Raw genomic sequence first — 12,468 nt, forward strand, 5'->3', positions numbered from 1 at the left:
GCAGGTAGCGCCGCACGGAGGCTCGCACCGTCACGCAGGGGATGGATGGGGGGGTTTCGGCGCGTCAGGCAATCGCTGGGCTGAAGTCACCGCAGCAGCTGAGTAAATAGAGTTACGGAAAAGGCATTTATGGGAGCGTTCGCGTTCCAGGATCCTCCCCGTCTCCTCGTCCGCCCGTTTGTTTGTGTTCCCGTCGCTCTGGTGCTGAATCCCGAGCGAACGGGGCCGCAGTGCAGAGGGTGCCAGGGGCACGCGCGGCGCGATCTGCCCACAGCGCACACGCCGCACAGCGGATCAGCCCCGCAGCGCGGCTCGGCTCCGCACAGCTCGGCTCGGCTCGGCTCGGCTCGGCCCCGCCCGCAGCCGCCGCACCCCGCGGCGCTCCCCGCCGGCACGGGCCCCTCCAGGCGGCGGTGCGGGAAGGCGCGAGCTGCGCCTTTGTCGCGGCACCGGGTCAGCGCGCGGTCACGGCCCCGCCCCACGTGGACGGAAAGCCCACATGGCCGGGAGTGCCCCGCCTCCTTTCTCCCATTGGCTGCTCGGAGCCCGGCGGCCGGGTCTCCCACTTCTGATTGGCTGAGAGCGCGCGTCGTTTACATGCGGAGGGCGGGGGAACGCCCGTCCGTGACATCGGGCGCCGTCTGGGGCCGCCCCCGACGCGTCTGGGGACCTTAAAGGGGCCGCCGCACCGCCGCTGTGCGGGTGGGTGATTCCTCGTCCCCGGGGCCGCCGTGCTCCCGAGAAGGTGCGAGGTTGCGGCACGTCCGGGCGTTTTGAAGCTCGTTCCCTAGCGCTGCTTTATTTTACATGCAGAATGCTGGAAGGGACCTGCAGGGGTCGTGGGGTCCTGGCCCCATATAAGTCTACCTCAAATTCCCTGCCTGGTTTTGCTGGTTTTGGTTTTCAGTGCAAGAAAATAAAACGCGTTCATCTGGGGAGCCATGAAGGTGACTGGGGCTGGCACAGGGCTGTGCTCCCGTGGGCACTGCTGGGGTGGAAGTGTCCTGTGCAGCTCTGCTGTATGGTGACAGTAACAGGCACGGAGCTATCGGGAGGGTTCAGGGGAAAAGCTGTGCCGAGAGGGTGGTGGGCATGGCACAGTAACCCAGGGCTGTGGGCACAGCCCTGAGCTGCCAGAGCTCACAGTGTTGGGGCAGCACTCTTGGGCATAGGGTTTGGGTTATGGGTGGTGCTTTGTAGAAGCAGTTGGGCTCCATGGGGCTCAGGACGGGAGCAGCAGAGCCAGAATTCATTAGGAGAGACACGGGTGGACACTGCAGATCACTGAAGGTGAAATCTTGATTGTGGTGGTTCTCAACACTTATAGCAGAGGATGAACTCTGAGAAGGAAAATGTATTTGATGTTCCAGACAACAATGAGGGCTCGTCTGCAGTAATTCAGAGTGGCTGCGGGGCTTTAAATCATATGTGAGAATAATCTGTGCAAACTTGCGGAGAGAAGCGAGGGGCTGCCAGGCACCATCCCTGCCCAGCACTGTTCTCCTCTGCACAGATCTCCGTATTGCTGCCTGCCATGGAGAACACTGGAGTGCCTCGTCTCAAACAGTTTAAAAACTTCAGTGAAGTGGTTGGTTAGTCACCAGAAAGTGGGAACCGTGTCCGGGATTGTTAGAAATAAGGTGCGCTTGGAAATAAATATAGAATTATTCACCATGGTAACTCTTGCCCTATTGCATTGGTCCGTATCTATTTAACCTGAGTCTGAAAAGTAATGCTGTCAGATACTCTGTCTCCTCAGTGGACAGCTGTTTGGTTAACAAACCTTTGGGGTGCTGTTTTTGTGTTCCTTTGGATCTCCTCAACCACTCTCCCAAGATGGTTTGACTCTTAGGGTTACTTGTGTCTATTACGGTTATCAGTTATCAGTCTGTCCCTGGTGTAGCACTGCAATGATTACAGCAGGGTCACTGCAATCTGTAACGCTGAAGTGCTGCCGTGATGAATGAAAGCAATGACTGAAGCATGACTGCGTGAGCAGTGACTGATTGCAGACCTGGACACAGTGCCATTGGCCCCACAGACCAGAGAGCATCGCTGTGTGCTGTGCAGGTTGTCCAAGGAGCTCGAGCTCAGCCGGGATGGAGCACAAGTGTCAGAATGCAGAGATGCACTGGAGAAGCTCCGCAGTGTGTGATGCTGCCCTGAGCACCACGGGGGGTGGGGTGTTACTGCAGAGCGTTCAGTTAGCTGAGGTACACTGATTTTACCAGCCCATCTGGGATGACTTTAATTATTTGTTCTTAAATCACGGTGGAAAAATGCTGATAGTTGTAAAGCCACATGAGAGATTCAGATGCAGTCAGGATAGCGGGTACTGGGGCGTTTGTAGGCCAGCATCAACTTGCAGACCATTCAGCTTTGTCTTCCGGGAGGTGAGGGCGATGTGCGGACTTGCAGCAGCCTGTGTCTGCAACGGGAGCCTTCCTCCCATGCAGCCTTCCTCCTGCGGAGCCCTGCAAGCTGTGAGGCTGCATGGCCTGCATTCCCGGGCAGGGGGCTGGCACTGCAGGGATACCACCGCGCTGCCATCATCCCCTGAGCACGGGTGCTGCCAGCTGCGGGCAGGGGCTGAGCTCACAGCCACCTTTTGGGGCCACCAGGTGAGGCTCATTGGGATCGAGTCTCTAATATTCAGCCGCCAAAGGCTTTGAATACACAAAGCCGTGTCTCCGGCGGAGCAATGGTGGCAGTGGGCCCACACACACCGGGAGCTGAGCAGTGCAGCTCCCTCCAAGCACGGCGTCCCGCTGCTCCCCAGGATGGTGCCTGCTGGTGGCACGGAGGGGCAACCCGGCTTGGCAGCCCCCAGCTGTGTCCACCAGGCAGCTTTGCGGTGCCGGACCGGGCACGAGTCATTGCAAAGTGCAGGCACATCGTTACCGAGGGTTTGTAAACCACCACGGAAAAATCGACCTCTGCGCTGTGCACAACGCCGGCCTGTGGGACCGCGGGCTCCCAGAGGTGCTCTGCCCCCCGCCCGGCCCGTGGCTGCGCCCCACGCGGGTCCCTGTCCGGGCTAAGGAGTCTGTGCTGACCCCCGGCACGTGGAGCCCCGGGGAGGAGATGGAGTATTTTCCTTTCTCCTTTCTAAAAGCGGACGGGGCTGCTCCGTTTTCAAGCGATCACTCTGAAACAAAAATAATAATAATAATAATAAAAGGGAATAAGAACTATGGGTTGAAATCCGGAGGAGCGAACACCCAGCGCTGCGGCCCGCGGCGCTCGGCCTGCCCCGTTCCCTTCCCTTCTCTTTCCCTTCGGACCGCGGCGCTCGGGGCCTCCGCCTCCCCCCGGCCCCGCTCCGCACCGCGGGGCGCCCCCCTCCGTGTGTCCCCCCCCCGCAGCGCCCCCCCCGCGGCGGCGGCGCGAGGACGCGGGGCAGTCCCCGTCTGGCGCTGACGTCACGGGGCCCGCCCGCGGCTGGCGGCGGCGCGCGGCCGCGTCCCCGTGGCCGTGAATGAGCGCGGGGGGCGGGAGCGGAGCGGGGAGCGGGGAGCGGGCGGGCCGCGCTCCCGCCGCGCCGCGCCGCTCCGCCGCGCCCCACAAAAGTGAGGGGCTGCCGCGGCCGGGCCCAGCACAGCGCTGCCCGGGCCGGAGGGGGCGCGGAGCGGAGCCGAGCCGAGCCGAGCCGGGCAGAGCCGAGCCGTGCCGGGCAGAGCCGCTGCGGGGGGCGCTGCGCTGCGCCGCGGTTGTGATTTCCAATTTTTAATCGCAGCTGCATTTCCCTCCCCCCGCCCCCCCGCGCCGAGGAGGAGCCCCGGCTTTATGTGGTGCTGCCCGGGGAGCGCTCGGCGGCCCTGAAGTGCTTTGTGTCGCCGTCGCCTTCTTCTTTTTTTTTTTTTCTTTTTTTTTTAATTTTTTTTTTTAAATGTATAACTTAATGGGTCTGAACAGCACGGCCGTCGCTATTCAGCCCAATGTGTCCTGCACATGCAACTGCAAAAGGTCTTTGTTCCAGAGCATGGAGATCAGTAAGTACCGTCCTGCGGCCCTCCGGGGCTGGGCGTGCGGTGCTGGGCGTGCTGCGCTGGGTGCGCAGATGGCAGCGGGCGGTGGGAGCGGGGCTGGGGAAGTTGCCGTGGCTGTGGCCGCGCTGCGCTCCCCACGCACGGCGGTGGCACGGCGGGGCCGTGGCTGAAGGTGCCGCTCCGCTCCGCCGCCCCCGCGCGCTGCCCGCGGCCCCGACCCCCTCTCCCGGGTCTCCCCCGGCCCCGCGGGGCCCTTCCTCTGTCTCGGTGTGGATAGGAGACCCCCACCCCACCCCCATCTCCCGGTGTCGGCGTGGTTGTGGGTTTTTTTGGCGTGGGTTTTTTTTTTTTTTTTTTTTTTTCCAGTCTCTTTTGGGGGCTGTTCGCCTTTGGTAATGAATATTTTTCAACCCGCGCAGAGTAGGAGAGGACGGCGCCTGACCCGATAGCACCGCCGTTCTGTAACTCTTTGCCTTTTGGAGATGGACTGCGCGGAAATGGAGCGCAGGATGGCACTGCCGAGGACAGAGGCGCGGTGGCTGCTCTGGGACTGACTGAAAACCGAAGGGGTTTTCTGTGCAGGGAAAGATCTTGGGGCCAGGAGGGCCGTCAGCGCGGTGCTCTAGAACTTAAGCCCGCTGATGCTGGTGCTGAATGGTCCAAAAGCTGGGGAAGGCTGTGCGTGTGCTCGCAGCAGGACGTGGGTTCTCTCGGTGCCGGCTGCGGGGCCGTGGCATCGGGCGCTGCTGCGGTCCGTGCCGTTCCCGCGGTGGGTCCGTGAGCGGTGCCGTTCACAGCCCGGTACCGGGCAGCCTCCGCCGCCTCCGGTTCCGCCGCTGTTCGGTTCAGGTGTCCGCGTCCTGCGGGAGAGCTGGGGGCGGTTCTACGCCCGGTGCTAAAATGGATTCACTCTGAATTTTAGCATAAACCATTCCCTTTGTACTGTGTGCGTTTAATCTTGATTTAATCTCATTCGTGTTCAGACAAAACTAAGCTGGATTTGCCTGATTTTATTAACACTGCCGGTACTGAATAGACCATTCTTCTCCCCTGACTCCGGCGGCCGGGCGGGATGTGCATACCAATAGCGGCGGGTACATAATGAGGACCGTTCCGTGGGTGCCGGCAGCAGCGCTGCGGGGCTGAGGCTGCAGCCGGTACCGTGCTGGGCTGGTGGCAGCCCTGGGAGCTGACACGGACAGCGTCTGCTGGAGATAGAGCTGCTCTCCCACTCTGTTGCCGTGAGGTTTTGTTGCAACCACCCCAGCTTTGAATTTCATACTTCTTAGAGATAGCATCTTGGGTTTTGTTTCTGCATTTTCGGACATGGGCTCAGTGGGATGCAGTGCCCGCAGTCCCGAGGGCTGTCCCTGCAGTGCTGCCCACGCTGTGCTCAACCCCAGAGCTGGGCTGTGTGGCCAGGCTGCAGGGCTGCTCGCCTGTCTGTTCCTTCCTGGGCTTCCCCTTTGCCACGGATGTCATTTATCTCTCTGCTGCTGCTCACCGCAGTGGCAGCGGTGGGCTGTGGTGGTCCTGCAGGAGCTGTTACCTGATAGTCCAGCTCTGGAAGGGAGGGAAGAGCTGAGCTCCATCCACCTTCACGGAAAGTCATATTATGGCTTTTTCCTCCTCCAATTGCTTCTTTGTATTTATTCTTTTAATACAGCTCTCAGGGGACCTCTGGGTAGCTCCGATCAGATGCTATCTCAGTTCCCAGCCAAAAGTTCCCAGGCAGGAACGCTTTGAGATAGTGGCAGAGCTGTAAGCTAATTTAGCTCTCTCGTTAGGTTAGCCCTGTATCTCAGCCCCCAGACTGTTTCTTCGCTGTCTCTCCCTGAGCAGTGAGCAGCAGCTGTGCTCTGCACAGCTCCTGGATGAGGGGTTTAGGAAGGAGAGACTGAGCCCACTCAGCTGTGCTGGGCAGCACTGGGTGCAGCAATGGTAATGAATTGCCTCTGCGGAGTGACAGAGGTCAGGGCTGAGCCTGGTGTCAGACGAGTCTGTAAAGAACTCATTGTGTGGTGAGTGACAGACTGAGGTGTGTGTCTGGGAGCTCATCACTCTGGGGGGGGTGTTGCAGCATCCCAGCATCTCCATGAGGACCTCACCTGTGCCAGGGCTGCATCAAACCCCATGGGATGATCCCAAAAGGGTTCAGCTGCCAAGGGAGATGGGGTGCCAAGGAAGTGTTTGGTGCAGGAATGGGGCAGCTCGGGGTGTGGGTGTGCAAGGGTTGTGATGGTTTGTGCTCATGCTGGTGTCACCGGTGGGAGCTGTGCCTGGAGTGAGGGCTTCGAGGTTTTCACATTCCTGGGTTTAGTATCAAACAGTGCTGACGGCTCCACCGAGGATCACGTCTCCTTACCACTTCAGACTGCATTTTGGCAGCGATTTCTCTGTCCTGAAACAGTGCTCAGGGCAGAGCGTATAGCACTTTCTTTTCCTCCTTCATCTGCGAGGTTTCCTGTAGGAGGCTGTAGGAGGGCTGAGCTGCCGCCAGTGCCTTCGCAAGCTGTAGAGCGTTCTCTAAGTGTGCTCCGGTTGTGGTTCTCAGTTTGGCTGCAGCCAAAACCAGGAGAACACTGTGTGTCCCTGCAGGCAGCGCTGCTCTGTGTGCATCGTCGGCATCCCCAGGGGTGCCTGGAAGGAGCAGGGCAGGGGCAGGTGGTGGCCTGAGGGCTGGCCGTGCTCCAGTCCTGCAGCACTGGGGTCATAAAGCCAGACTTGGTTTGGTGCCCTTGAGCAGTGATGTAATCCTGCTGCTATAATCAGGGCTGAATGGGAAAATGAAAAGATGTAGTGGGAGGAGAAAGATCTGGCTTTTTTTTTTTTTTTTTTTCTTCTGGGTGAACACCTGGATGACACTGCAGCAGGACCCAGTGCACACACAGCAGCGGTGCCCAGGATCACGCACAGCACAGGGATGTGGCATGGCGGGGGCTGCCCCAGCAGGAGGTGCAGAGCAGGGCATGGGGACTGCGGGATGTATCACGGGCAGCACATTGCCCAGCCCTCACCCAGCCCTGCACTCATTTCACCTGGTGCCGTTTGCAGATGCTGGCTGACAGGGATGACACCGAAGTGTGTGACACACAGCACCCACACTGCGTCCCTCAGAGCCAGGAGCTGCAGGGGGTCTGACACACCTCGAGATGCTCAGGGTATGAATGAGCCGCTCGCTTTGCAGATGGAGAGGAGTGCCTATGGAGAAGTGCTCTCTCTCCTTATTGGCTTTTATTTGCTGTTGCTCACCCAACGTGCTAACATTTTTAGCTTTCCAGTGCTGAGAGTCAGTGGCAAGTTAAATCCAACTTGAGAATGAGTTTGTAAACCTAAATTAGAAATAGGTAGACATGAGGAGACCTTTTCAAGGGAAGTACCAAAATATGTGGTGTCACTAATAGGCATAATTACAGCCCAGCTGTTTTCCTGAGTAACTCACTGTGCCGTCATCCCTGCTGGTCTTGTTTCAGGTAATGGCATCTGGCAGAATTTGGTAACCCTCATGAGCTAAAAAAGGTCTTTTATTTGCAATGGCTTTTCGTTGACAAACTGGCTCACACCTCGCTCACTGCCTGCAGGGAGATCCGTGCTGTTCGGTCACTGCAGCCCTTGGTGCTGACGTGGGACACCTGCTGGTGGTGCGGCTCTGCCCGCAGCAGGGATGTGCAGGGCTACAGTTGGGCAGAAACTTCGTTCATGCCATCAGCACACTGCCAGGCAGCCATAAAGCAAAGGGATCATGAACGTCAGTGGGGATGCTGCACGCAGCACTCGTCCCGTCTGTGTGGCTGAATTACCATGGGATCATTTTGTAATTATTTGAGGAGGAAATGCTGGAGATGGGCTGTGGCACTGGGGTAGCATCTGTCTGTGCACACAGGCGTGAACCCGTCTGTGAAAGTTAATTGATGGAGCAGTACAAGAAAATTGTATAAAATGAACTTGGGAGAGAAGTGGTTGGTAGCTGGAGAAAGGAGTTGTGACTTTTCATGCATTTTTTTTTTTTAGAGCAGATAAATTTCAGCTGTAGTTCATCGTCCAAACCGGAGGATTTGGGGAACTCTTGAGAGTAAAGAGAGCTCTGATGATTTGGCCAGGAATGTGGCTTCCAAGGCAGCACTTTGATCTGCATTTTAAATGCTTCTTTGTAATGGCAGTTTCACAATTTCTGTTCTCGTTTTAAGTCAGTTTTGCAGAGGTATGCTGTGGGAGAAAACAGTACGAGCACACATGATTCCTGTCGGCTTTGCAGCCAGCTAGAACTTGTACTTCATCCCAGATCTATTGGCTACTATGGTACATTCATGATTACGCCAGAAAGGAAATTAGTAGAGATGTTAAATATTATCAAAGCTTTGGGAATCTTCTGAAATATCTCCAGTGTGAAAACTAAACTTGCATTAGCATTTCTGCTGCAATGTGGTGTGCAGCATTGAGCAGAGCACCCACCCAGCATTGCAAGTTGCTGATTTGTTGGTGTTTTGTTGTTTTTTGGTTTTTTTTACACCTGAAAGTTGATGTTTCCATGTGGCACTGCAGCCTGGTGGTCTCCTGCTGCACCCCAGGCCCTGAGTGTACTGAGCCAGAAGCTTTCTGAAGACAGCCTGCTGCTTTAGTGGTGCTGGGGGAACCTTTTTCTTCCCTTTTCACCTACAACACGTTCTCATATAAACTCTATTTATCCCTATAAAGAGGGCTTGTTGCATTAATTTCTGTGGTGGGAATGTGGTAGGGGGGTAGGAATGGAGAACATTTATTAAAGCTTTTGTTTAAACTTTCTGTAGCATCATTCCTTCTTGCAGACAGCTTGGGGAATCAGTAGCCTTCCAGGTGAAGGACAAATAGACACGTGTTCCCCAGTGGATGCAGAGCTTCGTAGTCGCTCTTGTGGTGCTGGCTTTGGCCTCTCCTGAGCTCTGACTCTGAGATGTATGAGGCCAGCAGCAATCTGCAGACCAAGCTCAGCTGGTGTGCAGAAAGGCTGCAGCACTCACCTGCAAGCAGTCAGCCCACAGGGATGGGCTTTAGAGGGCAAAGGGTACGGCAGTGCCTGAGACAAATGGGAGCGTATACACATCTGCTGCATCCTGGTCCAAAATGTCAGCGACCTTTTGCTGGATGTCATCCTCATCGTTCTGCATCCCTTTCTGGGGCAAGATGCTGATGGGCTGGGTGCAAGGCAGCGTGGCCGTGAGACCTGCAGGTGCAGCTGTGACACTCGGTGCACTGGTGCTTATTGTGGGGGTCAGGCAGGCACCATGTCCCACATCACCCATGGATCCTTATGACTTAACACAGCTCGTGGAGCGTGTCAAGGAGGATAACGTTGCTGAGGTTATAATTGATAGAGTGCAAGTAAGCTGACATCAGATTTCCAGCTGGTGCATGACTGGACTCACACTGCATGCAGAGCGGGGCGTTCTGTCTGCGGTGTGTGTTGGTGTTGTCACAGGCAGTGCATTACATAAAGCTATCTTGCACGTCTTCAGGAACTTGCCTCACAAGTTGTCAGTGTTGGTGGATGTCCACAGTCCTTCCAAGTGGTTCACACATTTGTGTTCAGTGTATTCAGTCTCGCACATATCTTTAATGGAGTTCTTCTGACTGGCTGATCTTTTACTTGCAGTGTATACCCAAGAATGTGCATTTAGAAATGTGAGTGTTTCTGCACGTGTCAGCTCTGTGATCCATTCCCGAGGCCCTGCTCATGCACACGGGGATGAGGAGCTGTGCATGCAGTATTCTGCTGGCACGAGGCACGGGCACTTCAGCAGGTGCAAGAGGATTTCTCACGTTTGCCAACTTGGCCCAAGCAACCCAGCGAAACACAGCTTAGCCTTGGAGAATGAGAGCTGCTTAACCCCCAGGCTCGGAAGATAGTGGCAGTGAAAAGAGGCCCTTGCACAGGAATCAATACAACTTTTCAAGAATTACATGCAGGACGTGGTTTGGGGATTTTTTTTCCCTCCCTTCATTCTGCCCAGTACGTTAAGTAGCTGGTTTGTTACTGGAACCCCCTACAAATGGTTGTCAGTAATAATTCTGCAAAACTATGAATCAACTCTGCATGACTTTGTGCAAATAGACTGAGTAATTTCTTTGTTCTTTTCTTCTTACTTTGTAATTGGAGTCTGTAAAAGCCCAAAGGTTTGGTCTTGTGGAAAGCATGATTCATTTATTGGTGTCTGTGCCGACTAGTTATCTTTCAGTAATTCCAGAGTGCTGCTACAAGCCAAGAGTGATTCATACATGGCTAAGTGCACAAACAAATGGGGTCATGGCCATCTGCAGAAACTTTTCTAATCTATTTATGGTATCGGAGAAAGAAGTGGGTGTATTAAGGATGATGGAATAGGTGTCAATTGCATTAGTGAGTATAACCAGTTAAGTAACACAACCATTACTCAAAAACCACATCTGCACATTGCTGAAGATTGCTACAGTAGGTCCTGTTTAAATGCTAACGTAGGTCTGATACAAGAAATAAATTGTCTAGCTTGTCTCCTAAGGAACTCCCCTTCATAACTGCTTTGGTATTCCCCCTTAACCTTCCTTGAGATGCAGATGTGAACGTGCGTGGTGTGTGTTCATAGTGACAAAGTCCTGGTCTTTGCTATGGCAGACCTCACTCTATATCTTTTACTTGCAGATTTTGGCTTAATATATAATGAACTTGCTGTTAATGAGTGATAGCATTTCTTGTTTGCACGTCATGCTAAAAATGGTTATATGACGTCTTAGTAGAGATGGTGGTGCTCAGGTGAGTCGGTTTTCCTGTCAAATGCGTCTGAAGAAGTGCTCTAAAACCCAAGGGAGAAGGAGACTGGCATCATATGAAACAGCTTTCTTCCATCTCTGTCCCATTTCAGTCTCTGTGATGTGAGCATTAATTTTCCCCCTGGTAACTGATACCAAAAGCAGTTCTGGCTGCATTTGCTTCAGAATCACGCTGTTGGGGTTTTGGTGGGTTGAGCAGATTGCTGGGCTTGCTGGTAGGGAGCTGGGGAAGGCACTGGGGTGTGAGCTGGGTGTGAGCAGGAGGCAGTTGGGGTTTATAGCCACAGAAAGCAGCCGGGCCAGAAATGCACATTTGGCAATGTGTCTTTGTTGTCCTTTGGCTGAAGCCTTGAAGCCGTGACTGTCCTGCTGTATTCTCTCTGAGGGAGCCAGGTCTGGCCCAACACATGTTGTGCTTCATAGGGAAGTGACCCAGACTGCTGAAAGCCTCTCCTGCCGTCTGCACAGCTCGCTGCCTCTGCCCTCACTGTAAGTCAACACGTTGCACAAGCAGCATGCTGGATTTACCTGCAGGGCAGGTGGGGAGGGAGCCGAGCTGTTTGGGTGAGTTCCCGAAGGATGTCTGAGTGCAGAGTGCTGGGATGAGCGCTGCCAGGCCCCGTCCCAAAGCTGCTCCCACCTCTGCCTGCCTCTAGCCATGCTGGGGATGAGTCCAGGCTCTGCTCTGTGTGGATGGGGCTGGGAGATCCTCCCTGCAGTGCTCCTGGGTGGTGCTGGGGTTGTTAGGGTTATAGTTGGTGATAACCAGGCACAGGGCTGGGCTTGGTGCTGCCAATGCTCCCAGGTGTCCTGGGCGTCCCTGCAGTCTCACTGCTGTTCTGGAGCAGCTCCTGCCCTGCCTGTGTTTCTGCCTTCTTCCCACCCTAGCAGGAGTGTGGTCTTCTGGCTTCTATGACTCGGTCTCACACAAAGGTTAGGCTTTTCAGTACTGAGCTCTGGAAGTACCTTGACCTTAACACAATTTAGAGGCTCGAGTTTGCAGTATAACACACAGGAGTCTCACTTTGGGGCTCTTTTCTTCAGCCTCTGTGGTGGGAGCTGCCCTGTGGAAGGGCTCGATATGAGGCCAGGTCTGCAGTGCATGCCCATGTGTGGGGCATCCTGTGGGATACGTGCCGTTTGCTCTGCTGATGGCTCCTAATTCTCATATTTCATGGGTTTTCTCGATAAATACTACTAAGTATCCATTGACTTGCCATCCAGGCTGAACTGTAAGGAATCATAAACAAAATGGGCAACTTCCATTTGATAATTCACTACTTGCTTTTTATTAGTGCAGCTTTAAATACGTTTATATGCGTGCGTTTATACTTACATATATATGCATGTTAATATTTGTATATATGTATGCCTATGTGTATAAAGATGGAAGCATTTACTTAATTTATGTGCAGAAAGAGGCCCTCCCAGGTGAGGGAAGCATGGCGGGGTGGGCTCAGGCTGATGGTGCGTTCTGCTGTGCAGCACAGTGCCTCAAGTGAGTTCACAGCCCCATGCAGATGTTCAGGAATTTCTCTTTTGTCATGGCCATGGGGTTCTGCTGCTCTTCAGACATAAGTGCACTCCAGGCTCAGAGGGTTTGTGGCTCGGGAGATGCTTTTCATCCCCCCCGGGTCTCTGCTCTGGAGGGATCGCACCGCCTCTCTCAGCCCTGTGTCCTCCTTGGTTCTGCTTCCAC

At 54.9% G+C, this 12,468-nt stretch overlaps 1 protein-coding gene across 1 annotated transcript in view; it reads left to right on the forward strand.

Annotated features, from left to right (window-relative positions):
- Nucleotides 1-3,421: 3,421 nt before the first annotated feature.
- The window catches only part of PMEPA1 (prostate transmembrane protein, androgen induced 1), a 34,279-nt gene continuing 25,232 nt past the window's right edge, over nucleotides 3,422-12,468 (forward strand). The window contains exon 1 of the mRNA XM_085241397.1: nucleotides 3,422-3,992. Coding sequence (XP_085097523.1) covers nucleotides 3,890-3,992 — 103 coding nt within the window. The 5' untranslated portion in view covers nucleotides 3,422-3,889. The remainder of the gene's footprint in view (nucleotides 3,993-12,468) is intronic.

The sequence above is a fragment of the Meleagris gallopavo genome, chromosome 22, assembly GCF_905368555.1.
Source record: "Meleagris gallopavo chromosome 22, MGAL_WU_HG_1.1, whole genome shotgun sequence".
Lineage (NCBI taxonomy): Eukaryota > Metazoa > Chordata > Aves > Galliformes > Phasianidae > Meleagris > Meleagris gallopavo.